The 25,841-nt window shown below is 44.8% G+C and overlaps 1 protein-coding gene across 2 annotated transcripts in view; it reads right to left on the bottom strand.

Annotated features, from left to right (window-relative positions):
• LOC144103363 (uncharacterized) overlaps positions 1 to 25,841 on the bottom strand; it is a 45,759-nt gene that overhangs the window by 8,457 nt on the left and 11,461 nt on the right. For both annotated transcript variants that reach the window (XM_077636105.1, XM_077636109.1), the window contains exons 4-5: positions 19,324 to 19,455; positions 9,245 to 9,344 (exon numbers count right to left, since the gene is read on the bottom strand). In XM_077636105.1, coding sequence (XP_077492231.1) covers positions 9,245 to 9,344; positions 19,324 to 19,455 — 232 coding nt within the window. The remainder of the gene's footprint in view (positions 1 to 9,244; positions 9,345 to 19,323; positions 19,456 to 25,841) is intronic.

The following is a 25,841-nucleotide window of genomic DNA, read 5'->3' as shown; positions in this document are numbered from 1 at the left end:
CATTTGAGTGCTCGTTCTCTATGGGAAAGCAGTAGCATACAGATGCGATAAGCAGCTAAACTGGTATTAACAGTATACCCGCTTCTGCAAGAAAAGTGTTCAACCAGCTGATGTGTGTTCAAGTTTTGCATGCATGCCCAGCCGCATCTATAGCTGGCAGGCGGCAGACTACAGTTAGGCGTGGTGTACTCTGATTTTTTTATGCTTACAACAGGAAGCAATTCATGAACAGAGAAATATGAATGACCACACCAGAGTCAATCACAAGGGTCATCTGCAACCATACTTACTTTGTAGTTAGTCAATAATTATGCGATAATCGACCGCAGCGTGCAGTCTGGTGAGTAATACACATGCAATTTTTCCCTCGGATGAAATACATTAACAGTAAGGCTGCTGTTCACATGATTTTGAGGATATCTCAAACCTTGTGCACACATCACAACAGCACAATGCACCGAAGGCCAGCTGCTTGCATTGTTGCCGCTGATGTAAACGTGCGTGGCTGCGATCACAAGTTTGTTCAGTAGTTGGCACCTTCCCTCGATAACTTCGTGTAGTTCTTTTCACACCCGTGCAGCCCATTTCTACCATATGCCCATCGAAGGATAGGGTGTAGTGGAAGGGCTCGTGCGGCCTGCACTTTCTGGTTTCTAAACACCCTTCTGCTCTTCAGAAGTGACGCCTCTGATAGGTCGGAGAAGGGCTCGTGCGGCCTGCACTTTCTGGTTTCTAAACACCCTTCTGCTCTTCAGAAGTGACGCCTCTGATAGGTCGGAGAGCTCCATTGCAAATGAGTCACAGAAACAACGTAACTGCACTCATTTTTTGCAGGCGGCTTGAATATGAGAGGGTTTTTGGGACTTCAATTTTAGATTTTCTCAGCAACACAGCCACCCTTCCATGCAGACAAATGTTGCTTGCGTTCCCAAGGAATAATCTACCCATCCTGAAAATTCTGATAGTTCCTTTTAGTTGTATCGTATGGCGTCTGGCTTCGAGCGACAGGCTGATAAGCCGAAGGGGCGTTGCCCCTTTTCTGTGTATAAAAGCAAGCGCGCAATAAAGCTTACGGGATTCGTGCCGTGGCACTGGGCTCATGCTGGTCTCGTCGGTCAACCCAGTCGACATGAAGACGATACATGGTGTCAGAAGTGCCTAAACCATGCCGCTGAAAGAAGACACGCAAGATGGAACTTGTGAAGCCACCGGAGCCGTTGCGGTTGGAAGGAGACATAGGCAAGCATTGGACGCTGTTCAAACAGCGGTTTGAACTATTCCTGGCTGCAACAGAGTTTCCTGGTAAACCTCGGACAGAATCAACGAAGACTGCTTTGCTACTGAGCATCGCTGGAGAAGAAGCCATCGAGGTGTACAATACTTTCTCCTACCAGGAAAGCAAGGCCAAGAACTCTATGCAATGGTAGTCAGGAAATTCGATGCCTACTTCGCTTTGCAAGTCAATGAGGTAAATGAACGTTATGTGTTCCGGAGCCGAATGCAAGAGCCCGGTGAGCCTTTCGAACGTTTTATACGAGATTTGAAGACTAAAGCACGATCGTGTAACTTCGGAGCGCTAGCAGAGTCCATGACCAGAGACCAGATTGTTTTTGGCATGCATGATGCAAAGACTCAAGAGAAGCTTCTCGCCGACAGCCAGTTAACGCTACGAAAAGCAGAAGAGCTGTGTCAGGCAGCAGAAGCAGTGTCAGCACATCAGGAAGTGTGGTTTGGAGAACAAAAACAAACCGATCCTGTACGATAGATAAGAGCAGGTTCCAGTGAGAGGCTGCAAGCGTGTTCTAAATGCCGAAAGTGCGGAAGGACGCATGACCCACGAAAATGCCCCGTGTTCGGAAAAATTTGTCGGGCGTGTCGAAAGAAGAATCACTTTGCCGAATGGTGCAGAACGAAAACGCAAGTTGGCGAGTTGCAAGGCACTGAAGAAGATTTTGAAACACTCTCAGTGAATAACATCCCTAGCCAGGCAGACTGGACTGTGAAGGCAAAGGTCGGGAGTATGCTCGTCGAGCTACACGGGGTCTCAGGCTAATCTGCTGCCATTTGCCGTGTACGCAAAGATGCACCCCAGGCCGCCGTTGAAGCCCAGCAGTGCAGTGCTACGATCTTACGGTGGAAATCAGATCAAGCACCTCGGAATCGTACGAAAAGAAGTGACGCTAGATGAGCGTATTTTCACACAGGATTTCTTCATTGTTCGCGAGGGAGGCCAAGCAATCCTCGGTTTGCAGGCATGCGAGGCCCTTGGTCTGTTATCCCGACAAGTCCACACCGTATTGCAAAGCAGTTCGGAAAAAGTTGTACATGAATTTCGCTACCTCTTTTCTGGCATAGGCTGTGTGTAGCGCCACTACCGCATGGTTCTTTATGACGATGCACGCCCAGTTGTCCAGCCGGCACGACGTGTGCCAATGGCCCTGAAAGAGCAGCTACGAGAGGAGCTGGAGCGCATGGAGCATGGAGGCATCATCGCCAGAGTAACCGAGCCCGCAGACTGGGTAAGCCCTCTCGTCATAGTATGCAAGAAGGACGGTAAAATTCGTGTCTGCATGGACCCCAGGAGAATAAACGAGTCCATTAAAAGAGAGCACTATGAAATGCCTAGACGCGACGACATAGAGGGTGAACTTGCGGGAGCAAAGGTGTTCACGCGCCTAGATGCAAACTCAGGATTCTATCAAATTCCGCTTCACGAAGAATCTGCACGTTCGCAACACCATTTGGCCGCTATCGCTACCGAAGTATTTCAAAAGACCTTAAACGACGTCTTCGAGACACTGCCAGGAACGAAAGTTTATGTCGATGACATACTAGTGTGGGGTGCCTCACGACAAGAACACGACAAACGGTTGAGGTCTGCGCTGAAGGCTGCAGAACGAGCAGGCCTAACTTTCAAACCGGCCAAATGCGTCATCGGCGTGAGAAAAATAGACTTTCTAGGCGACGTAATTTCACCAGAAGGCATACGGCCCAGTCCTTCTCTCGGTCAATGCATGCTGCAGACGCCAGAGCCAAGCAATAAACTAGCCGCGCAAAGAATGCTTGGCCTAGTAAATTATTTTGGCAAGTTTATTCCAGCGCTGGCAGACAGAACAAAGCTTTTGAGAAGCATTATCAAGAAAGACTCGGTGTTTGAGTGGATGCAAAATCAAGTGGACGAGTGCCGTCAACTGTGCCAGGCCTTGAGCGAACAACCGCTGCTATCAGTGTTCGATCCGACGAGGGAAACAAAAGTTTCATGTTTCAAGTTTCATGCGACGGAGTAGGTGCCGCACTTTTGCAGAACCACAACGGCATGTGAAAACCAGTCGTGTACGCATCAAGAACACTCTCGGATGCAGGAAAACGCTACTCCCAGATAGAAAAAGAAACCCTGGCCATAACGTATGGCTGCGAAAAATGCAACCACTTTGTCTACGGCCGAAAAGTGATCATCGAGACCAACCATCGCCCTTTATCGCTATCTATAAAAAAGCTATCGGCGATATGCCACTGCGGCTGCAGCGCTTTTTCTTGAGATTGCTGAGATACGATTTCGACCTGCACTTCATTCCAGGAAAGCAGCTCGTGCTCGCGGACATGCTGTCTCGAGCTTCCAGCAGTCCAGGAAGCGATGCCGTCAGCACCGATGACGTAGAGGTGCACGCCGTGAGTACGGTATCTTCACTAATTAGTGACTCAACATAGAAACGTCTTGCTACTGTAACAGCCAGCGATAGTTACCTTAAAAACGTGATGAGAAACTTGACAATGAATGAACCAATAGAGGGTCCATTGAAACCCTTCTTTTCCGAAATTTCCCTTGTTAAAGGTGTTCTGCTCAAGGGATGCAGTCATCATTCCAAGTAGTATGAGGTGAGAGATTTTACAAAGGATTCACTAAGGTCACCAGGGTATCAACAAGTGTAAGGCAAGACCACGTCATCTCGTCTTCTGGCCTGGCATGAACTCTGAAATTGAGGCGCTAGCTCAGAATTGCGCAATATGCAAAAAATACGCTTACAGTCAGCCAAAGAAACTCCTCATGATGTGCCCTGTACCTGACCAGCCTTGGTACCGTGTGGGAATCAACCTTTTTCACTACGGTGGAAAGTCCTAACTGTGTGTTTACGACTGTTTATCAAACTTCCCAGAGGTGGAATGCCTCTGCGACACTTCAGCCAGGAGCGTCGTTGATGCAACTAGTGCCATTTTCGCTCGTTACGGCATACCCTTGGAAGTTATTTCAGACAACGGTCCCCAGTTTTCAAGCAGGGAATTTGCCGCGTTTTCACGCGCATATGATTTCAAGCATATCACCTCCAGTCCAGGATTCCCGCACTCAAACAGGGTAGCCGAAAAGGGTGTTCAGGTGGTAAAGAGGCTGCTGCTCAAGAAAACTACCGAAGCGAAGCAAGATTTCTGGCTGGCACTTTTCGCTTACAGGACTTCTCCTTTGGAGGATGGACAGACGCCAGCAGAGATCCTCCAGGGCCGCAGACTACGGACAACCCTGCCCGACTACCGATCTGGACCAGTCCACAAAGTCGTCAAGTATGCACAGCTTCAGTCCCGAGCGCGGCTGCTGTCGGCGCTCAACGAAGGAGACGTCGTGAGAGTTTAAAAGGGTACATGGGCCACTAAAGCACAGGTCCTGAAATCGTCAACATACCCCAGGTCCTACCACGTAGTGACGGAGGAGGGGCGGACCCTTCGGCGCAATCGCAAACACCTGTTGCCGACGGGAGAAGACTTCCGACTCGACTTGAGCCACGTCAATGATGTGGGAGAACCGGAGTGCATGAGTTCAAGTGCAACCGTCAATGACGCAGGTAACAGCACCGCAGCAGCACCTGCCCTGTCGCAGTGTGCCTCCAATGTGAGCCCCGTGGAGGTCGCAGACAGACAAGAGCACCACGAAGACTAGAATATGACCAGAACTTTGCACAGATTTCTTGAGTTCGCTGTGCTCATCTTTTCGCGTGATACTTTCTGTTGCAAGTTGTAACGTCGCAAAAGTTTGTCATGGTCCATTTGTAAATAACTTCTTTTCTTTCACTGCAACAAAAAAGGATGCATCGTATCGCGTCTGGCTTCGAGCGACAAGCTGATAAGACGAAGGGGCGTTGCCCCTTTTCTGTGTATAAAAGCGAGCACGCAATAAAGCTTGCGGGATTCGTGCCGTGGCACTGGGCTCATGCTGGTCTCGTCAGTCAACCCAGTCGACATGAAGACAATACATTAGTGTCCTATCAAACTTGGAAGGCAAATTCCATTTTTTATGCCCAAACAAGTTACCCTAAATGTCGACATCATTGGTCGTCACTGAGAGATCATGTCTGTTGCAGCAGTATGCAGCCAATTAATTACGGACTGCTAACAACACCAACATTTTTGCTGTTTGTAATATACCTGCTGATTGGTCTAATTTTTCAAGTCCTTGACGCATTTCTTATGAATGAAGATAATGTTAGCGTTCTTCCAAGCTTCTGGTACACTTGAGGTCATAACATTGCGTATATAGGGCACTAGTTTTTCTAGTACAATCTACCCTCCGTCCTTCAACAGATCTGCTGTTACCTGATCCTCACCAGCTGCTTTCCCCCTTTGAATTGCTCCTAAGGTTTTCTTTACATTCTCTTTCGTTACTGGCGGGATGTCCCATTGCTCTGCGCTACTGTCTCTCTCGATAACATTCTGATTGCATTGGCTGCTGTATAGATTTATGTAGAACTCTTTGGCTGCATTAACTATATTATCCATATTGCTAATGAAATTCCCCTTTTGTTTCTTAATCATACATCTGGCTTTTAGCTATGCCTAGATTGCTCATCGCTTCTAGGCTACCTCCTTCTTTAGAGAAACCTCGATTCTCTTCATATTGAACTTCCTTTTGTCAGCTACCTTGCACTTATTTATTAACTTTGTTAGCTCTGCCAGTTCTATTCTGTTTGTAGGGTTAGACGCTTTCTCGCTTCTTAAACAGAAATTTCATCTCCTGAGATAGCTTGCTGGCACTCTGTTGAACCATCCTACCACTTACTTCTACTGCCCACTCTGTAATGATAGCTGCAAGATTATTGTTCATTGTATGAACATTAGGATCGCCTTCCTCAGTTATAGCCAAATGTCTCTTCTGCAACAATATCCTGAATTCCTCTATCCCTTTTACTGCTTAAATCATAATGGACTTCCACTTCACTAGACTTTGTTCCCTCTTCAAGCCTAAGCCAATTCGAGACCTTCCCATTCTGAGGTCGCTACAATGCACCTTTCCGAGGACCTCCACATCCTGCACGATGCCAGCGTGAACACATAGTACGAAGTCTATTTCATTTTTAGTCTTACCATTGGGGCTCTTCCATGACTTCCTGTTCTCTCGCTTGCGGAAAAAGGTATTCATGATCCATAAATTATTTCTCTCCGCGAAATCTACTAATAACTCCCCTTTGATATTCCTATGCCATAGTTACATACCACATGGTCTCCGACATGCTTCTTACATACCCTCACATTGAAGTTGGCCATCAGTACAGTGTGCTGCAATTTTACTTTGTTCATTGCAGATTCCATGTCTTCATAGAAGCTTTCAACTATCTTGTCACCGTGGCTGGACGTAGGTGCCTAGGCCTGCACTACCTTCAGCTTGTACCTCTTGTTAAGCCTAATTACAATAGTTGCCACTCTCTCATTAATACTATAGAAATCTGCTATGTTCAGCAAGGCAGAAATTTGGGCGAGTTGGTATGTGTTCATTTTCGCCCTCAGCGCAACACGAACGGGACACAAGACGAAGGACTAGCACAAACAGGCGCTGACTATCAACTGGTTTTTTATTGAAGAACGAAAAGCGTATAAATACAAACAGTGAACTACTTATCAATCAACAAAAGTTATCTGGAAGGCACGTGGGAGGTTAGATAGCTCAATTCCCTCTCGGATAACGTTATGGAAGGGCTGCTGATACATTTTGTGCTGTTGTGGTAAATATAAAAAGGTTCCATTACTTCGTGTGTTAATTTATTGTCATGTCTGAACAGGATGCGCGTGTTCTTGTAATCTGGAACACATTGGCACTTTTTGCACTGGAAAGACGCTTGGGCAAGGGGGTCCCCTTTAGCTCTCCTTTCTGCATGATCCTTTTCATGCCTGCATTGGCATTGCCTGCTGTGGGAGCCTGTGTGAGACAGGGGGTCATTTTTCCTGGTGTTTTCATGCTCCATCAAGCGTTTGTTAACGCACCTGCCAGTCTGGCCAATGTACATGGCACCGCAAGAGAAGGGGACCTGGTATACCACCCCTACCTCGCAAGGTATAGATGGCGACACATGACGCACTTGACAAGCATCCCTCTTGCTGTTGCCGTAGTGCCTCTGATTCACCTGTTTGCACATTGCGCTAAGTTTTTTAGGTGCAGAAAAGACGACATCAACGTCGTATCTGCCCGCAACTTTTTTCAGCCCATGTGACAAGCAGTGTGCATACAGGACCACAGCCGGCTTTTTCTTCTTTTTGGCTTCTTTCAGCTGAGCCCCATTATTGAGCTGCCTAAGAAGTTTCTCCGCTGCCCTGGAAATGAGTTGATCTGGGTACCCGTTCACACGTAACCTGCCTGTTTGCGCCAAAATGCTCTCTCGCGTCCTTTCATGGCAAGATTTCCTGAGAGCTGATTGCAGGCAAGATGCGGCAATGCCCTCCTTTATGAGCTTAGAATGGCCAGACCGGAAGTTTAGCAATGGTTTGGCAGCCCTCGGGCAATACCACCAACACAAGTGTTTTTACCCCCACACAGTGCCAAATCCAAAAACTGCAGTTCTTTGTTGCTGGGAACCTCAGTTGTGAACTCCAGCCCACGTCCGCATTCCTTAAAAGTCTTCAGAACGTCGACTAGACTTCTAGGCAAACTGCCTGTTCGGGTGAGCACCAAGTAATCGTCGACATACCGAAAAATCCTGACAACTACCCCATCCAATGCCTTTTCAATTTCCCTATCAACCCTGCTTAAAAAGATGTCGGCTAACACAGGTGCCACCCTGGAGCCTATGCAAACCCCTGACGCTTGTACAAAAGCCTTTCCCTCCCAATCAACCACTGTTGCAGATAGATAAAAGGACAAGATTTCTAAAAAACTGTCAACCAAGACACCGCATCTATCGATAAAAGCAGTTTCATCATTGTCCTGTGTTATGCACATCTTCACAGCTTCCATGAGTTCACAATGTGGCAAGGAATAATAAAGGTCCACCACGTCAATGCTGAAAAACATGCAGTTCATTCCAGAAAAGTCATTCCAGAAAAGCATTCAGAATAGATCAGTTTAACATCAACAAAGCGAAATTCAAAATACCCTGCAGCATTGTGATTTCACTTGTGTGTTAAGACATCAGTGAAAAAATAAGATCACACCCACGTTATGCCTGTCAGGAAAAGCATTCAGACCCAATCAGTGAGGTATCTCACACAAAAGATTCACAACGTGTTGACTTACCCAGTCACTTCTGCTAAGTCACATGGCTCATCAGTGATGTATTCATATGACATATATGCTTCAGCACAGTGGAACATTAGGACACTATCAATTCAATGCCCATTACAAGAAAATTCAAACTAAGCTGAATCATTTGATACTGTCACTGCATGCCATGTTATCAGTGGCATGCTTTAATAACTCCCATGCTATGTCTATTCAACAAAGCATCCATGCCCCCTCAGTTTGGTGCTCTCAATACAAGAGATTTAATTACTCATCGTGTGATTTTTGTGAGTTGTATCGCGCCATCATAAGAGAAGCCTCTCCAGCCTCTTACGATACCCATTATCTCATATGCCAACCCAACAGCACAGTCAGAACTCATCAGTTTTATAAACAGAACAAAGGGTCCAAAGATATGCTCATTCCCCCCTGTAATTTGCTATGTTGCTATGCCACGGGATGTCACCAGTGACGAGGTGTTATGGCCTATGCTGCACTTACACAGGTTTCACAGGCCAGCACTAATTCCCTGAGGGTGTGAGCAAACCCCTGTGGAGTGGTTTAAGGGCTGGCAGGAACGAGAGGTATTTTGCACAAGGTATTTTGCAGAATGGATGACAAGGTACCCAAATTCCAGCAGACAAAGTCTCGAAAAATTATTTTCACCACTGAGGAAGTTGCTCTACCCTCCTTCAGGGTCACCCAACAGTGTGTGCCTGCCATGGCCTCCTGACATTCAGCTGCACTAAAAGGAGACAGAGGGAGCCATACCTTGTGGCGAAGGACTTTAGAAAGCTTCTCTAGCTCATTCACAAAGGCTTCAGCCAAATCTATCAGGGTTCCCGGCTCATCTTCACTCCTCTTCAAGAGGCTGCAGAGAAGGGAAAAATGGCCATTTCACCACTTGTGGCCATAACAGTTTGGTACACTGTCATGGGGTAGTTCAAATGTGAGGAAGCTCCAGGGGCCAATGCCATACCCTCCAGGGTCAGGCCCACTTGAACGCCACAGATGGCACACGCTTGCATCGGAAACGTGTCCAGCCTGGCAACATAAAGAGGCTACAAAAGTAACCTTCTGGCAACACAGTGAACAAAACTGCTGCAATGTAAACTCGATGAAAACCAAAAAGAAAGTTCTATAATAAAAGTGCACTGGCATTTTGGGTAAAAGAAATTTAAAGGCATAGCATGTTGGCACACATACCTGGTGCTGAAACGGCACTTGTAGGCATAATATGCCCTTAAGTCCCACCTCAGAACTGTGTTCTCCTAACATGTGGCACCAACCATAGATGTACGTCACGCAGCAAATGTCACAACATGTTCAGCAAGCTATCCAGTGCATGTAACTGACTGAGAATGTGTTCGCCTGACTTTCACTTCACACGAAGAGTAAAAGCTACGAGCACTATAGCTCCGCATTACACAGGTATTGCTTTAAAATTGTACTCCTAAATTTAGCAACTAACAAGCAGCAAACAAAGCACCAATCTACTGCACCTATCTGTTCAAGGTCCAAGATCCATCACTCAACAATTTCAAACTTTAGGAGAAGAAAAAAGCAAAATGCCTCATCACAACTATGCTATTTTTTTTTTCATTGTGACAGAAATGGTGCATTTATTCATAATAGCCCCGCTAAATGCAAGGTGTGCAGCAGAGAAGAAAAAAAACAGCACACAGAAGAAAAGCAAGTCTTATAAATTTAGGCGCCATGCCACCCCAACAACTCATGACTGTTTCCTGAACATAGTGGCTGCATTTTGAAGGAGATAGAATGCAAAGCATGTGCTAAGTGATGTCAGAGTATATTGAAGAAGCCCAGGCAATCAAAATCAATTTTAAGCCACCCCAATTCAACATCTCATAGCCCATGTGCAGCATCAGGAGGTTAAAGCCCACATACTGAATTGCAACTGCTGCCCCCCTTGCCAACCATGACCACTACAGAGAGCAGAACTTCAACACACCTGCAATAGGCCCATGGAAAGAGCTCGCTGCTTGCTCTTTCTAGTAAATGTGCTACCTGAACATCTTGTTTTTAACCTGCGCTTTAAAAAACAGAGCAGACAGACAGAGGGCAGGGGAAGGAACAGACACAATGGCTCGAAAACACAGAACTTGTACACACTGCCAAAGAGAGGTTTTTTTTTTGCTGCATGCGCTTCTACACACTTTTCTTTTTGGCAGTGATTACATGTTCAGTGTTACCTTATGAAACCCTCAGCTGCAAGCCATCGCTTGTGCTGTGTTTCTTCCTTTGTCCTCTTGTCCCCCCACATCTCTGCCTGCGCTGGTTTACCTGCAATATCAGCTACCTCAACTTTTCATATGATACTTTTTTAACTGCACAGACAAGTCCGCTCCTTCAAAACAAACTGCTTTGACACCACACAGACATTAGTGGACTTCAACCTAGACACTAAAAGCTATAGGCTCATCTGTCCGCCACGGCAGCTATTTCTACCAAATGCCCCCATTAACGTTGGCCAAAAATTAAAATATATATACAGAGACACAATACAAAGAGGCAACTTTAATGATGTTGACCACTGTACGTAGTAAGTCAGTGTTTGTATTTCCTTTACCTGAATAAATACAAAGTTAATTTTTTAGCTGTTGCATTTCTTCCAAAAATTCCAGTGCCCAATTAATTGTAGAGCATCCCAAAAAACGCTCAATTCATCAGTTTTTATTTTTTATGTGTGCTACAGACCTTTTCACGACCCCTGGGAAAACCGGTTTTCTGGGCTGTGGGGAGAACGTGGGGGAGCTTAACACTCAACACTTTTTTGTACTACAAGCGCAGCCCAGTGCCCAATATGGCGGGGCCCATCAACCTCTTTTTTAAAAGGTCCATAGATAAGTTTTTTTCCGCGTTGAAAACAAAGCCTGTAAGATATGAAAAAATCCCACGTGACCATATGATGGTATGCCACAACAGCAGCGCTCTAAAGGGAGGCATGGTCCCAGAAAAAAAAATTTCATAATCGCAATGACGAACTTTTCAGGGAATGCCCATTTTTGCATGCAAATTCCAAATATAACATTTAATTTCATGTAGAACTACTGCTAGTGCACTAATGTAATATGTGAAATTTTGTATAAAAATTTTGTGATTTTGCTGCAGGGAACTTGCTGAAATCCATGCACTTTAGCAAATTCCCAGCAGACAAAATTTCTTGTCTCTCTCCGAAGCCTTACACAACATTATGTAAGTTTGGTTTTATGGTTTTATGGGGCTTAGCATCCCAAAGCGATTCAGGCTATGAGGGACGCCGTAGTGGAGGGCTCCGGAAATTTCGACCACCTGAGGTTCTTTAACGTGCGCTGACATCGCACAGCACACGGGCTTCTAGAATTTCACCTCCATCGAAATTCGACCGCCGCGGCCGGAATCGGTCTTTGGGGTCAGCAGCTGAGCGCCATAACCACTGAGCCACCGTGGCAGCAATTATGTAAGTGCAGAAGCCCTAGTTCTACATGAAATAAAATGGCATATTTGAAATCAGCCTACAAAAAGCACACATTCCTTGAAAATTTCAGTTGTAACTTCAATAATAAGAATTTCTTTTCTAGGAACAGCAGCCCTCCTTAAACACAGAATTCATGAACAAAGTCGTAAATGTGACGGGACAAAACCAATAAGGTGGGCTCTGATGGTATAACTGAAAGTAACACGTGCCACCTGGCCATGTGCATTGCAGAAAATAATGGGTGCATTGGCTCCTGGTAGCGGTAAACAGGCTGAAACACTAAGCAATGTTCCCAGTCATCAGTCGGGCATTTTGTCTGTTGGGCTGGAAAAAAATGACTATTTAGAAACAGAGCAATGCGTCAGAACGTAATGACACCACATGAGAGACACTAGGTGCAAAATACTGTCCACACACAAACTAGGAACACAGCTTACGTGTTTTGGCCTGTATATATCTACCCGGAACAAGCACGCCCACTGCTTTCTGCAATGAGAGCAGCCAGCTCAAATGTGTTACTTTCGATTTTGCCACCAGCACCCATTTCATTGTTTTTGCAACGTCACATGTGGCACCATCAAATGCAGCTATGTTCATGAATTCTGAGTTTATGAGATGCTGTCAAAACACACGAGCAGATGGTCACACGGGGTTTTTTCATGTATTGCGTGCTTTCTTCTCAATGCGAAAAAACTAATCTATAGCACACATTCTTTTCAATGCAAAAAAAACTAATCTATAGCACACACCAACATAATAACTGATGAATTAGACACTTTTTGGGACACTTCTACAATTTGGCACTAGAACTTGTCGGAAACGCAATCGCAAGAAAGATCATTTTTTTTCAGTGTATTTAGTTATTCAATTGAAGAAATTAAAAAAAACTGACTTACTACATACAATGGTCATAACATGGTTGCAGTTGCCTGTGCCTATTGTGCTCCAGAGTATTTTTAAACCTTGGCTAAAGCTAGCTGGGACACCTTGGTATACAGGCAGAAAAATATCAGAACACGTATTTGGGCAATGATTTAAGCAAGATATAAATGCCTTAGAGGCCAAACTTAAGTGTGAAACCTCAACCTTTGAGAGGATTGTTCATTCTGTGTGGGAAGGGCATGACCATTTGAGATAGTCGTACAGTGACTCAGTGAAGAGAATCTGCTTTACCCAGCATGAGATAGGCAATCTTTCATTGAATCTGCTAATAGTTGTGGTGAATGAACTTGAATAATGATCCTGACAAAGCCAGCATTGGTACAATAAGGATGAGGTCAAGACGCCGTTCTGGCACTGGTCACTCCAATAATACCATACACTGTTTACAGACACACAGTCGCAATATATCAGTAGAGTCATATGCCTAAACATGGAAAGTACAAGCTGTCTTGAAGCCAGCAGTACTGCATGGCATAGACCAAATCAGCCACACCCGACTTTCATGCTTTGATATGGACACATGCCCAGTGCTTGAGTTCTCCTCAAGCAAACTCTCCCATCCATAGTGGCACTGCAGCTCCCAAGAACACTCACATACGTGCAGAGGTAAAGGCTGTGCTGACTTTTCTAGCACCTTCCACGATTATTACAAAATCTGCACACAATCCCATAGTTGCAGCTGCATTGTCATAACCAGGCATAGAAGTCAACTTCAATGATATCCACAGTCATTGGAGAGTTCCAAGCACTTGTCCACAAGGTTCCTGCCACCCCCACCCCACCACAACCACCTCCCGAAAGTGCCAAAATATTGATGCAAGCAGCACACGTCGAGGAAAGGGTCCACTTTCAGAGTAGGATGATACCGTAAAAACCGGAATATAGGTCGAACTTTTTTTCAAAAAACCATGGTGAAAAGTCGACCCCCGTCTTATATACCGGTCATTGGCGGAAAAAATACGGAAGTCTTGCAACAATGGGTGGCTGAAGTCAACAGCCTCCATCACCATCGCCATCAGCAGCAGTGCTGCCATTTTGCGTTTTAGTAGATGCAAAGCGGAAGCTAACGGCAATTTACCGTCGCCTTCAAGAAAAACACGATTGAGTACGAGGAAGCTCACGGGAACCTGGCGGTACAGCGCGAATTTGGAGTATCCGAAAAGAGCATTCAGTACTGGCGGAGGCAGAAGCTGCGTATTACAACTTGCAGCAACCAGAAGAAAACATTTCGTGGGCAGACCGTAGTGTATCGAGAATAGGAAGGAAACGTTGCGCTGCGAGCAAGATCGCTGCCTGTGACTGCCGAATGCATCCGCGTGAAAGCGGCAGAGATCGCGCGTGCCTCTAGACTCACGAGGGCGCAATTCAAAGACTCGCCATCCTGGTTGCGGCGATTCATGAAGAGGAGGGCTTTGCTCTACGGCGCCGTACTTGCCTGTGCCAGAAACAAACATGCGGGCCGATTGGTGCGCGATATTGTTAAAAAATTTGCCGGGTGTACATACAAGCTGCATTTAAATGAAATTAAATACTGTCACCATTGTCCAACCTCTCGAGTCGCATTTGTTTCAAAGTAAGGATGTCTTTCGGTACTTTTCCCATTGAAAAAAGATCTTTTTCATTTTTAGAATTGGTTAGTTAGGGGGTCGACCTATATTCCGGTCCGACCTATAGTCCGGTTTTTACGGTAAGTGTGGCTTTTGATGCATTCTGTGAAAACTAAATTATTGGACCTTACCATGGCCCTAGACACTCACTGCCATGTAGGTTTCAATGCATGTTCTCTTGGTTTAGCAACAGAGTAACAGTATAGTGTGGGATACAAAAACAATGTCTTCTGGAATTCTACTGGTCTCGACCTAGCATTCTGCACACCTAATCTAAACAGCTGGGTGATCTGGTGGACCCTCCATTACTGATAAACAAGAGCCAAATAGGCAAATTCTACCCTTCTTCACACATCCAGAAAATATACACAGTGCATACAGCTCCATGCTTGCATACAAAGAAGCTGAAATCCCTTGACTTGAGGATTAAAAGACACATGCGCAGCAGAAATGGGTCATTTTCAAGGATATGTGAAAATTTAGCAGGGTGCTGGAAGCCCCACTACCATGAAATTCAGCTTCCTGCTGCTAGTATCAAGGAGCCACAATCTATCGCAGCACCCTATCCTAAAGGTCACTACTGGATGATGGCAGGCATGCAAGCTCAAATGGCAGCAGCTTAAAAAGCAGTGTGCCGTGCAAATGCCAGGTCAAATCTGTCACTATTTGAGCATCGTTATGTAGGTTGAAACTGTTTTCGGTACTATTGCGTGCAGACCTTGCTGGCCAACAAGTAAATGCAAACGTCAGGTGAAAGACAGTAGGGTGATCATGAAACTGAAAAGTGTGAAATAGATGCAGACCATTATTTTCACTGCAAAAAAAAAAGAAAATAGGTGTGTATGAATACCGAGGTTTTCTAATATGACTTGAATACGAATATGAAGACAAAATGCTTTCTAACATTTAGTTCGTGTTCAGTATGAAAAAAAATTTCAGAAAAAGATAATCAAGTAAATGTGCTTATTTTCTTCAAAATAGTGTACGTGGACTGACTCAGCATCACAAGAAAAAAAAATGTGCAGTACTTAGACAGCATAACAGTATGCAACCTGTACTGCGGTCGTGCAAAGTAACAAAATGAAACCCATAAATGACACCTGACTGGTAACTAAATATAATATAACGGGTAGCAAAACCTCCCTAACCCTTCAACCACCAACCCCAGGGCTGTACTCGTTATGAAAGATTGTAAGGCAAGTGACACTCGTCCAGCCCAATATTGCGCTGCTCCCACCGCCAAAGATAAGATATGGTCGCCAATTAAGTTGATTGCAATTTCTAACACTAGAGGGTAGCAGTGGTCCACAAAATGCACTTCGCGCCTTTAGAGCGTATGATTTAAGCCTGACAGCATTCATCTTTTCCAAAAATCACCACAACAATTTGCCGATTTTGGTACGTTTTTCAGGAACTCATCTGGCGGTAGACAGAGAGGAACAAATGCCCTAATTATAAGAAGGACAAGTAAATAAAGTCCCTCCCCATAAAAAAATTCCAAAAATTCAAAAATGTGGCAACAAGCCTAGTGATGAGCGGGCAGTTTCAGCAAGCAGGAAGAACAATGCAGACATAATTAAGTGAAAGGGAATAAAAATTGGCGTCAGAACAGCAAGACTACTACTAGAAAGAAAAATAAATGACTACACTTCATTTCATACTTCAGGTACAATATACTGTGAAAGGTACATAAGTAATTTGCTTGAAAAAATAAAGGCTTGTTACTCCGTGCTTGGTTTGTGACTGAGTGCTCGAAGGCACACCTCTGGAGAATACTACAGAGAATTTAGAGTGCATAGGTTTGAATCCACCATGCAAAGAATTTTGGGGGGCTTTGTTTTTTCTTTACAAAATTTTTTATTTGGCAACATTTTAATTCTAAATCCTCTTTAATTACAGTCAAATATATACATATGCGGAGCTGCACTAAACCAAGCTATCAGTTCCTTTCATGCATACTGCGTTCATAAGAGTGGCCCCAAATCTGCTGTCTAAATTCAAATGCTGTATATGTCCTTTAAATGTGCTTTCTATGCTATTGGAGCTTACACTTAAGTAATGCGTTTGTAGGAGATGCCAGAATCTCACGCACATGCTCCATCTTCAGTCACAATTCAGAATTTTCCAAGCAAACTTCTGCACAAATGAATCTTTGCATTGGCTTAGACATTCGTAATCACTTGTTTGCCATGTTTCCATGTCTGCAAAGTGTGACTTCAAAGTATGCTAGCAGGAGAGTTGTTCGAGGTTGTTGCGATGGACTACATCTCAAAGCTAGTGAGGGCACGGCTGCTGGGATAGCGAAAAGCCTGACACTGCCAAAAACAACAAATGAAAAAAAAAAGCAAATTCCACATTTGCACTGTTTTGTCAGCAATAAGAGTGTGTTTTATCAAGCTCATAAGAAGTTATCAGTTGATAAGACAGCAGACAAAGCAATTAAAGCAATTGTTTTCCACTCCCCCAAGGAACGCATTACTTTTTGATTACGGATGAAAGCAGCACAAACAAGAGCACTAGCTATGACAGAGTTGCACCTGATATATGAAGCGGAGCATAGCAATGTGCCAATCAGTGTCAAGGCGGTGCGCAGCTGGGTTCAGATGGCTGCCAATGTGCAACCAATAGCTGCCATCACTGTGGGCTGGCAGCGAAGCTCGGAAGCCGAAACTATGCGGTCAGGCTATTCATCTGCCTAGCGACAGAAGCAGCCCTGTTGGCGTCAAACCTGCCATTACGTGCACATCAAAGGTGCATGGCTTACAATGTACAGTGCAACAGGTGCAATTTTACACAATCGCTTGTCCCACTGGTGATTCCTCGACCTGGCCTCTCTTTGGGAACTGCATGCGAATCCCTACAAGCTGGCTTTCTCGCGCATGATAGCCAACCAAAACAAGGTGGCAGATCTCGGGCTAGAACAGTTGTGGAGGCAAAAGAATGAGTGCCATGGGTGTGGACATTAGGTATGTAACACATTACAGAAGGATCCAACAAAAAGAAACCATGCCCTTTCGCATTGCAATTGTTCGAAATGGTTGGCTGACCATTTTGTTCTCATCATACATGATATGTCGGAAAGCCCAACTGGTGGAATTTCGCATGACACCCAAGTCTATCAGCATCCGAATGTGATCAATCAACGCACAAAACGACAGTAAAGAAAGTGAAGAGGACCCTTTCATACAGTTTCCCTGACATTTTAAACCACATCTTCAGATAATTTCCCCAGATATTCTGGTTTGCCACCATTGAATTTACAAATGTCAGCGTGGTATTCAATCGCCACTGAATATTAGAGAGCTCTCAAAAACAGTAAAAGCTCGTTTATTCAACCCTTGTTAATTCAGAAATCAAACTGCAGGCTCTGTCCCGGCCAACACCCAAGTAAGTCTATGGTGTCAGACGCTAATTCAGACACTAAAGGTCTCGCACCGGCTCATTTGAACAGGATCCCGAAGGGAGGCCACGTCCAAATATGACTGTCGTGGTAAGAGATCGTCGAAACAGCCCTACTGAAAACTCCGGGCTACGGAGTTGCTGCCGCACCTCTGACATGCGGGTGACAAGGAATGAACAGCCCAGTCTCTGAGAACAGACAACTGCTTAGTTTCAGCTTTGCTTTTCTGGGCTTCGCATGAGCCTGCGGTGACGGTGGCTTCCCCAGCCAGCATCAGCCAAACAAGCTAGCCCATCTGACCACGTTTTGGATGCCGATTGGCACATCGCTGGTGTTTTCTCTACCCTCCCCCTCCCCCCCTTTTCTCACTGCTTCAGCGTTGTTTGCTTCGCTTGCATCCACATAGTTCCATTCTTCCAGTGCGCGAAACTGCACACTTGTCACATGCTATTTGCCATTTGCACATTCTCATCATACGCGACCGTGCCGCTTATGAAGGGCGGGACACAGTAGTGGTGGAGCTCCACAGTACCGCACATGAAGTATGGGGGAGGCACAGCCCTTACAATTTTGGAGCAGTTCTGCTTCAATACTACCAGCAGTATGTGCACAATAAGCATTGATGTTAACGTGAAAAACAATCATCACCAAGCTGTTCTGGTCTCAAAATCAGGCAACCACTGCCCAGTCTCACCAAACAATTTTACCAAGATGCAAGCAGTTCTTAACTTTTTCTGGTCAGTCGGGTAAGTTCGAATTAAAGAGGTTTTGCTGAATTCACTTTAGCAACCAAACATTGGAATTTGCTGGCCTCCAGTTAATATTTCTCCATAAGGAATAAAAAGTAACAATAACAATAACCAAATAACAATCATATTCAATGCATGTTCAAATATTCGCACACCACTTAAAAAAAATGCTACATAAACCGAAGCTACAGTGGCTACAAAGACAGGTGTGAAAAGCATGGCGCACCCCCTTAATGCCTTAGGCAGTGAGGGTTCAATGAATAAAAATAAATAACAAAAACTGCCTCTAATCGTCAAGCATAACAATCAAAACAGTTTTCTTAACAGAGCAGCTTCAGCGACTCATGTAGCGTCTGACACTGCAGCTGGTCGAGTGGCCAGTGTGCAATGATTCTCTCCCCCGCACACGTGCATACACACATTTTGCTATCAAATGCTGCGTACATTTTAGTAATTTGACATTGTGAGAATCTGTGGCTCCAAGCTTTCGGAAGTAATGGCCACAGAAACTGCTAGTGCGCAAACTACTCGAGAGCTTGAGAGAAACTGCACTGCAGATGACCTAATAGCACAGTGGCCGAGCCTCCACTGCTTAGCAGCTTGCGCAAAGCAGGCCCCTTTGAACAGCCAACTGTTGATAAGGCAGACATGCAGATCAGGCGGAGCGCACTCACTTGCCCATGTACTCTTGGGCAAGGCTGACATGCTTATACACCTCCCACACGGTACTCCACTCAGGAGTGTAGCCAGGCCGACGCTGGAAGCGATATGGGTGCTGCTTGTCCAGGTACTCGTTGATGCAGCCACTGCAGCAGGGCATGAAGAGAGGTGACAGACACACACTACTTGGAGCTTAGAGCCCCAAGGAACGCAACGCGTCCCAGCCTCACCACTTTCTCGGTTTGAAAAACAAAACGAAGTGTATAATTTGCACCAGGCAGCAAATACCTGAGGCCCACCTTTTCTTTGCCTCAAGTGACAGACACACACAGGAATTAGCCATGAGTGAGTGCAGTATGGCATGGTCTCCACGGCCCTGTCCACAACTCTTTAGTTCGCATTTTGATGCCAAACAGCTGAACAAACCTCATGAAACACTTTAGAAGCAACAGTGCTTCTGCAGAGGACGTGAACAAAAATGGCACTGACCGGAAACTGACTCAAAATTACACAGGTAGCACACCACTTTTCTGAGCAGACTTCTAGCAACAGTGATGCGACAAAAAAGCAGTTACTGTGCATTGCCACTTATAAGTCGACGCATACCCCCTTCCCACCGCCGCACTCCGTTATGCAGTTACCCGCAAGATGGTATAACGGTGCACGCGCAGCTCTTAGCAATACATGCACAAAGACGCAATCATTAAGCCAGCACTTGAAGGCAAATGCAGATCGAAGGCGATAAAATGGCACCCTCGAGTGTGGCTTGGCTGACTAGCTGCAGGCCGAACAGCCAATGGTCCTGTAGTTTTGGATTCCTGCTCGACGCATGTACAACACAGCGGCAACATGTAAGTGAACACAGGAAAGGGAACATAGTGCTTCGTGAAGTGTAGTGGCCAATGCAATCACGTGTTCCCTTTATATTGGCAGACCTTGTACATGGTCGCCCACTTCCAGCTTGAACACAACTCCGTTCTAGCTCCGTGTCACCAGCACACCGCGAAGCACTTGGGGAAGCTACTGAGCAGGAGCGGCGAGAGCCATAGGCAGGTCCTCCGGCGCGTCGTCTGCTACAGCACGCTTACACCGCCAAATTGCACCCACTTTGTTTTGAAGACCTTGTTTCCTCTGGGCATGCAAATCACCGATGGGATTGGCATTTCCAAAAGAAGTAGTGGCACACAACTGCTAAGATGCCCAGAATCCTAGTCTCGTTCATGGTTGACAGTTCTTAGAGGGTGACCGGTCATCGCCGTAACTGCATGCTGCAAATGAAGTTCGACTGAATATACGCATCTCTATTGGCAGGCAGCATTAAAAAGAAAACTTCATTTCGCACCAAAATGCCGGTGATGCAGCGCTTACACTCCCGGCAGGGAAAGACGAATCACCGAATAACAAAGGAAAAAATTCCACTCGGGCTAGAACAATACAGCTGAATGCCCTAATCGCATTGCTTTCGGAGTGGAAATATGACAGCATGCGACGCTGCAGTGATGACTCATCTTCGTGCACAGCGGTGAAAGCACTTCCAGCCTCACCTATCAGAAACTGTGATCAGTTGAGATTTTAAATGAAGCTTCTGATTAAAATTTATACACAGTCATTTGCATATGGTCTGCACATGAAAATAGTGGCCCCAGAAAGGCACGTGCACACTAAGGCTGTGGTGCTGGTAAGCCTCTGGCTGTACTTATAGATTGCGGTGAATATACACTGCCACCTAGTTCACTGTTCCAAGCAAAATTAACGAATCAAGGAAAGTCACCTGCACTGTATTGGCACTAACGAGATAATGCCATGTACTGACTTTGCAGTGCTGCACTTAGACCAAATGAAAGCACTCGTGAGCTGCCGATCATCCGGGCTGCCAACCACAAAGTGCTCATATGTATAAAATAGCGCAGCTAAGTAGCAGCGTCATGGTACCCAGCCTCAACTCATGTGAAAAGAGAAGCAAATTTTCCTATTGCTTCTGGTGAAAATCTTAACTAGTCCAAATGGTTTATGAAACAATTCCCAGTTGAATTCAGTTGGTTCCAACTAGGACCAATTCCATTCTCAACTCATTCCAGCTGGAACCAAATAGGAATAGTTCCAAAAACCAGTTAGGGCCTTCACTTCTGTTGTCCATTTAAAAATAAGCAGAAGCCATTGCTGCCGAGGCTGCAGCATTAAGCCAGGTGCACATTGCACTCCTCGGCAGTTTTCTGCACATAATTATCTCAGAAACATCGATCCCACCGGCGGCTTGCGTGAGAAATGCAAATGCGATGTTCGCTTCGCCCAGAGGCAAGTGCAACGATGTGCTCTACCAAACGACGTGCCAAAGGACGTGCCTACAGCTCTCATCATGCCTGCGCAATAGGTCCCCAGGCAACAGCGAGAGAAGCGCTCCATGAGCACCCGTGGCTGGAAGCAAGTTCAAGCTGGAAGTGAACGACATGCATGCTCCACAGCTTATCGGAAGTTAGCTCTCTCACTGTTTACCATTCGTTTGAGAAAGCAGACTGCGAGCATGAGAGAGCCATAGCGCAATTCAAATTTTCTTTAGTAGAACCAATTTACATGCAAATTAACCATTGTTTTTTTTTTTACGCACAGAGCTCCATGCATACTGTAGGAGCAGGCACTGGCATGGAGCACGTACTACCTGCGGCTTCGGATGCCACATATACGCCTGCTCTGCATATAGGTAGGCCTCGAACTTCAGACGGTCGCTTTTGTAAAATATTTAGGGGGACACTTAAGCTCTGCCTTAAGGGCATGTTATTTGCTACTTTCTTAATTAGTACCTCTTAAAAACACTAATTAATTATCACACATTAATAAGTAGCTATATAAACATGTGATACATCACAAGACACAAAGGTTCTCCTTTTAATCAAGTCGAACGAACGTGCCTCATCGACCTAGGGGTAATGTGCAACTCTCAACACAAGGGTTATTGATTTACTGCCTTACATGTAATACTGAAATTTCAATCATGTTACAAACTTATAGTCCCAATTAAACTCTAGTTTTAACCATTTTCATTCTACAGCTCAATGTGTGACATTACAACCCTCTCAACCAATCCTGAATCAATGTGACCGTCTGCTCTAACGCCATCGCATTAAAAAAGGCCCACTTTTGGCAATATGTGATAGTGCAAATGCATGCACGCTACCTTTATGCATGCCCAAAAAGCAGATCTAAAAATAGTTAACTGTTTGGAGGTCCCATCTCGCTACTATCTTCAACTCGGTAGTGAAGGCCACAATCGTGGCAGGTTAATAATACTTGCGGCAAGCCTTGCCATCACTCACTATTGCATGCTGAGGCACTAGAGCTTGATTTGTCTCAACCGCACCACAAGCATTGCTGCACAGCACAGAAACTAATCTATTTGAACACCTCCATGACAGCCACAAATGGCCAATGAGCCCATGAAGCAGCAAGAGAGTTCAGGAGACCTGCCAAAACACAAGTGGCACTAATATTAAAGGTCATTCTCACCTAAAAATGATCAACACAAGCAACACACAATGCAGGCCAGTAATCAGGAAGGCAAAACACAGGAGTTGCTTTGGCAAACATGACATGATCCCATATGCTCTGTCCACGAAGCAATAGCAGTAGATGGAACCACAGCGAATGCCATAAGGTCACATGCTCGAGTGGCACCACTAGGGCCCCAAATACATAAAATGTGTACACTCCGGCAGAGCCCAAAAAACTCTGGCATGGTCATTCCAAAATATAATTGACATCATTACACTTGCTATCAACATATCCAAGAAAAGTTACAGATCAAGTGAATTTAAAGGTGTTCTTTGCTAATGCCTGGGTTCTAAGACAAGTAAAAAAATAAGATGTTAAGTGTCATAGTGGTTGGAAGGATACGATGCCCTCAGGACTTCATGCTTAGTTGCATTCAATGAATTAATAAAAGATCAATGCAAGAACTAAATTGTCAACATCATGCTGTAGCAGAGAAGCATTCTGATAACTAGTGCTTTAATCTCAATCCTCAACAAAGATTAGATGAACTAATGCTAATTCCAGCAGGTACATCATGAAGCCCAATTCAACTAAAGTTTGCTTTGGTTAGAATACCTCTTAATGTGGTGGGTATGACATGAAAGTAATCATGACAAAGTTCCATGCTTGTTAGAAAACTAGTACTGTTGTTACGAGTTATTTTAACTCAGTTATTTTAACTCATATTTCAACAGTCACTGAACACAGGCACAATACCTGAATAGAAAATTGGGAAGATCGTTCCACTTCATAAACCTGGGAGCAAGACTTCTGCTGCTAATTATCACCCCATATCTATCACTAATACTACATGTTGCAAACTGCTTGAGTATAGCATATTTACTACATTTGTCAACTTTTTCGAGAGCAATTTGTTTTTCTCGTCTGTACAATCTGCAAATTATATTCATATGATACTCAACTAATTTCTTTCACAAATAGCTTACACCATCTACTCGACAGGTCATCAGTTGCTGATTGCATTTTTTTAGAATTCTCAGAAGCATTTGATAAAGTTTGCCATTATTTGCTTCTTCATAAATTATGTCACCTAAATACTGACAATAACTTGTTCAAATGAATTGAATGCTTTCTTATTAATTGCTCACAATTTGTCGCTGCTAAGGTTAAAACTGCCCTTTCGTTAATGTACTTTCTGGCGTTTTAAAGGGTTCTGTTCTAGGACCACTACTTTTCCTAATTAATATAAGTGATCTTCCTTTTTATGTGTCATCTAATGTAAATTTATTTGCCAACAACTGATTTTTCATGAGATTAAAAACAATAATGATATTAACATCTTAAAGCACGACCTTATGGCTATAGTTAATTGGTGCAACCAGTGGCTAATGGAACTAAACTTGAACAAATGTAAGGTCATGCGTATATCTCATACTGCTAATGAGTCTCCCATATTCTATCTGAATGACACTGCACTTCAAAGCACCAAATCTTATAAATACCTAGGCATTCACATTAGACCTAACCTAACTTGGAGACTTCACATTGATTACACAATCAGTAACGCTAACAAAACTTCAGGCTGCCTGCAACGTAATTTTTCTTGCGCAGTCTTCTTTGAAATCAGTTCTTTATAAAACATTAATACGTCCCAAGCTAGAATACTCGACAGCAATCTGGGATACTAGCCGTGAAAACTGAATTACTTCGCTTGAACGTTTTAAGTGCAGCAGAAATGAAAGCTGACCTGAGTCTTCAATCATTGGCATCACTACAGAAGATTTGTAGGCTAACCGTTTCACAAGTTATATTGTCCTTCCAGCACACACAATAATTTCTTTCATAGATCCTATTACATATCACATTGCACTTGTCATCCCCACAGAACTGCAATCCCCTTATGCAAAAGTTTCTTATTCTCATTTGTTCCCCATACTTCTGAAGAATACAACAATCTCCCTGATGAAATTGTATCTATTAGACAAAAAAAACTCAAAGTTTTGGCTAACATTGTATAAACTCTGAAAGTTCTATTCTGCACTAATGAATTTATTGTCTTAGCTAACATTGCATAATGCTGTGAATCTTTGCACTGTTTGTTTGTCCATTCTTCACAGCTGCTGGTACGCTGCTTTATTGCTTTGTTTGCGAAGCAAGATGCGACTAGATTTATCTCGATTGATCGCACCCAGGCAAGCTGATTCTACATTGTTCCAGAATGTTCTAGTAGCTTTGCACGCTTTATCTTGAAAGTTCGTTAATGGTTTGGTTTATGAGAATTTAGTGTCCTAAAGAGATTCAGGCTATGACGGATGCCGTAGCAAAGGACTCCGGAAATTTCGACCACCTGGAGTTCTTTCATCTGCACTGACAACGCACAGCACACGGGCCTCTAGAATTTCACCTTCATCGAAATTCCAATGCTGCGGCTGGGATCGAACCCGCGTCTTTCGGATGAGCTGCCAAGCATAACCACTCGGCCACCATGGCGGCGATCTCGAAAGTTCGCTATCAGGTTTAAATTGAGCACGGCCAAGAGCGGCGGGCATTCTGTTCGACGGCTGCCGAGCACGCTTGTTGCTATGCCGCCGCCATGTGATTCAGTCCATTGTGGGTGCAAGTCGGCCCAAATAAAGAGTTTTGTTTAGCCTTTCTGCTCTCTGGACTGCAGTCACCATTTCATGACATTTGGTGGAGGCGCTGGGGAGCCTTCCATGTACCGGACACCCTCTTCAAGTCATGATGCCAGCCCTCTGCGCTTCGCATCAGAGGATGAGCCACCAGCTCACCAAGCCAACCGATGTCTCCAGGGAGAGCAGCCTCAGTTCGAAACCCTGCTGGACTGCACCAGACAGCGAAAAGACGCTGCTACGAGCACCGCAACCTCGCCAAAGATGTCGACGCTGATGATATTGCAACAGCCGCGGGTGTCGTTAAATTTCAATGGATCCCTAGGCGAGGACATACCTATCCTGCGACCTTCGTTGTGCTAAGGCAATGTTCCCACGAAGTGATCTTGGGCATGGCCTTCCTTTATGAGCATCAA

This window comes from Amblyomma americanum, chromosome 1 (genome assembly GCF_052857255.1).
Source record: "Amblyomma americanum isolate KBUSLIRL-KWMA chromosome 1, ASM5285725v1, whole genome shotgun sequence".
NCBI classification, from domain to species: Eukaryota; Metazoa; Arthropoda; class Arachnida; order Ixodida; family Ixodidae; genus Amblyomma; species Amblyomma americanum.
Note: the sequence above shows the minus strand (reverse complement) of the source record. Positions and strands in the feature narration are given on the sequence as shown.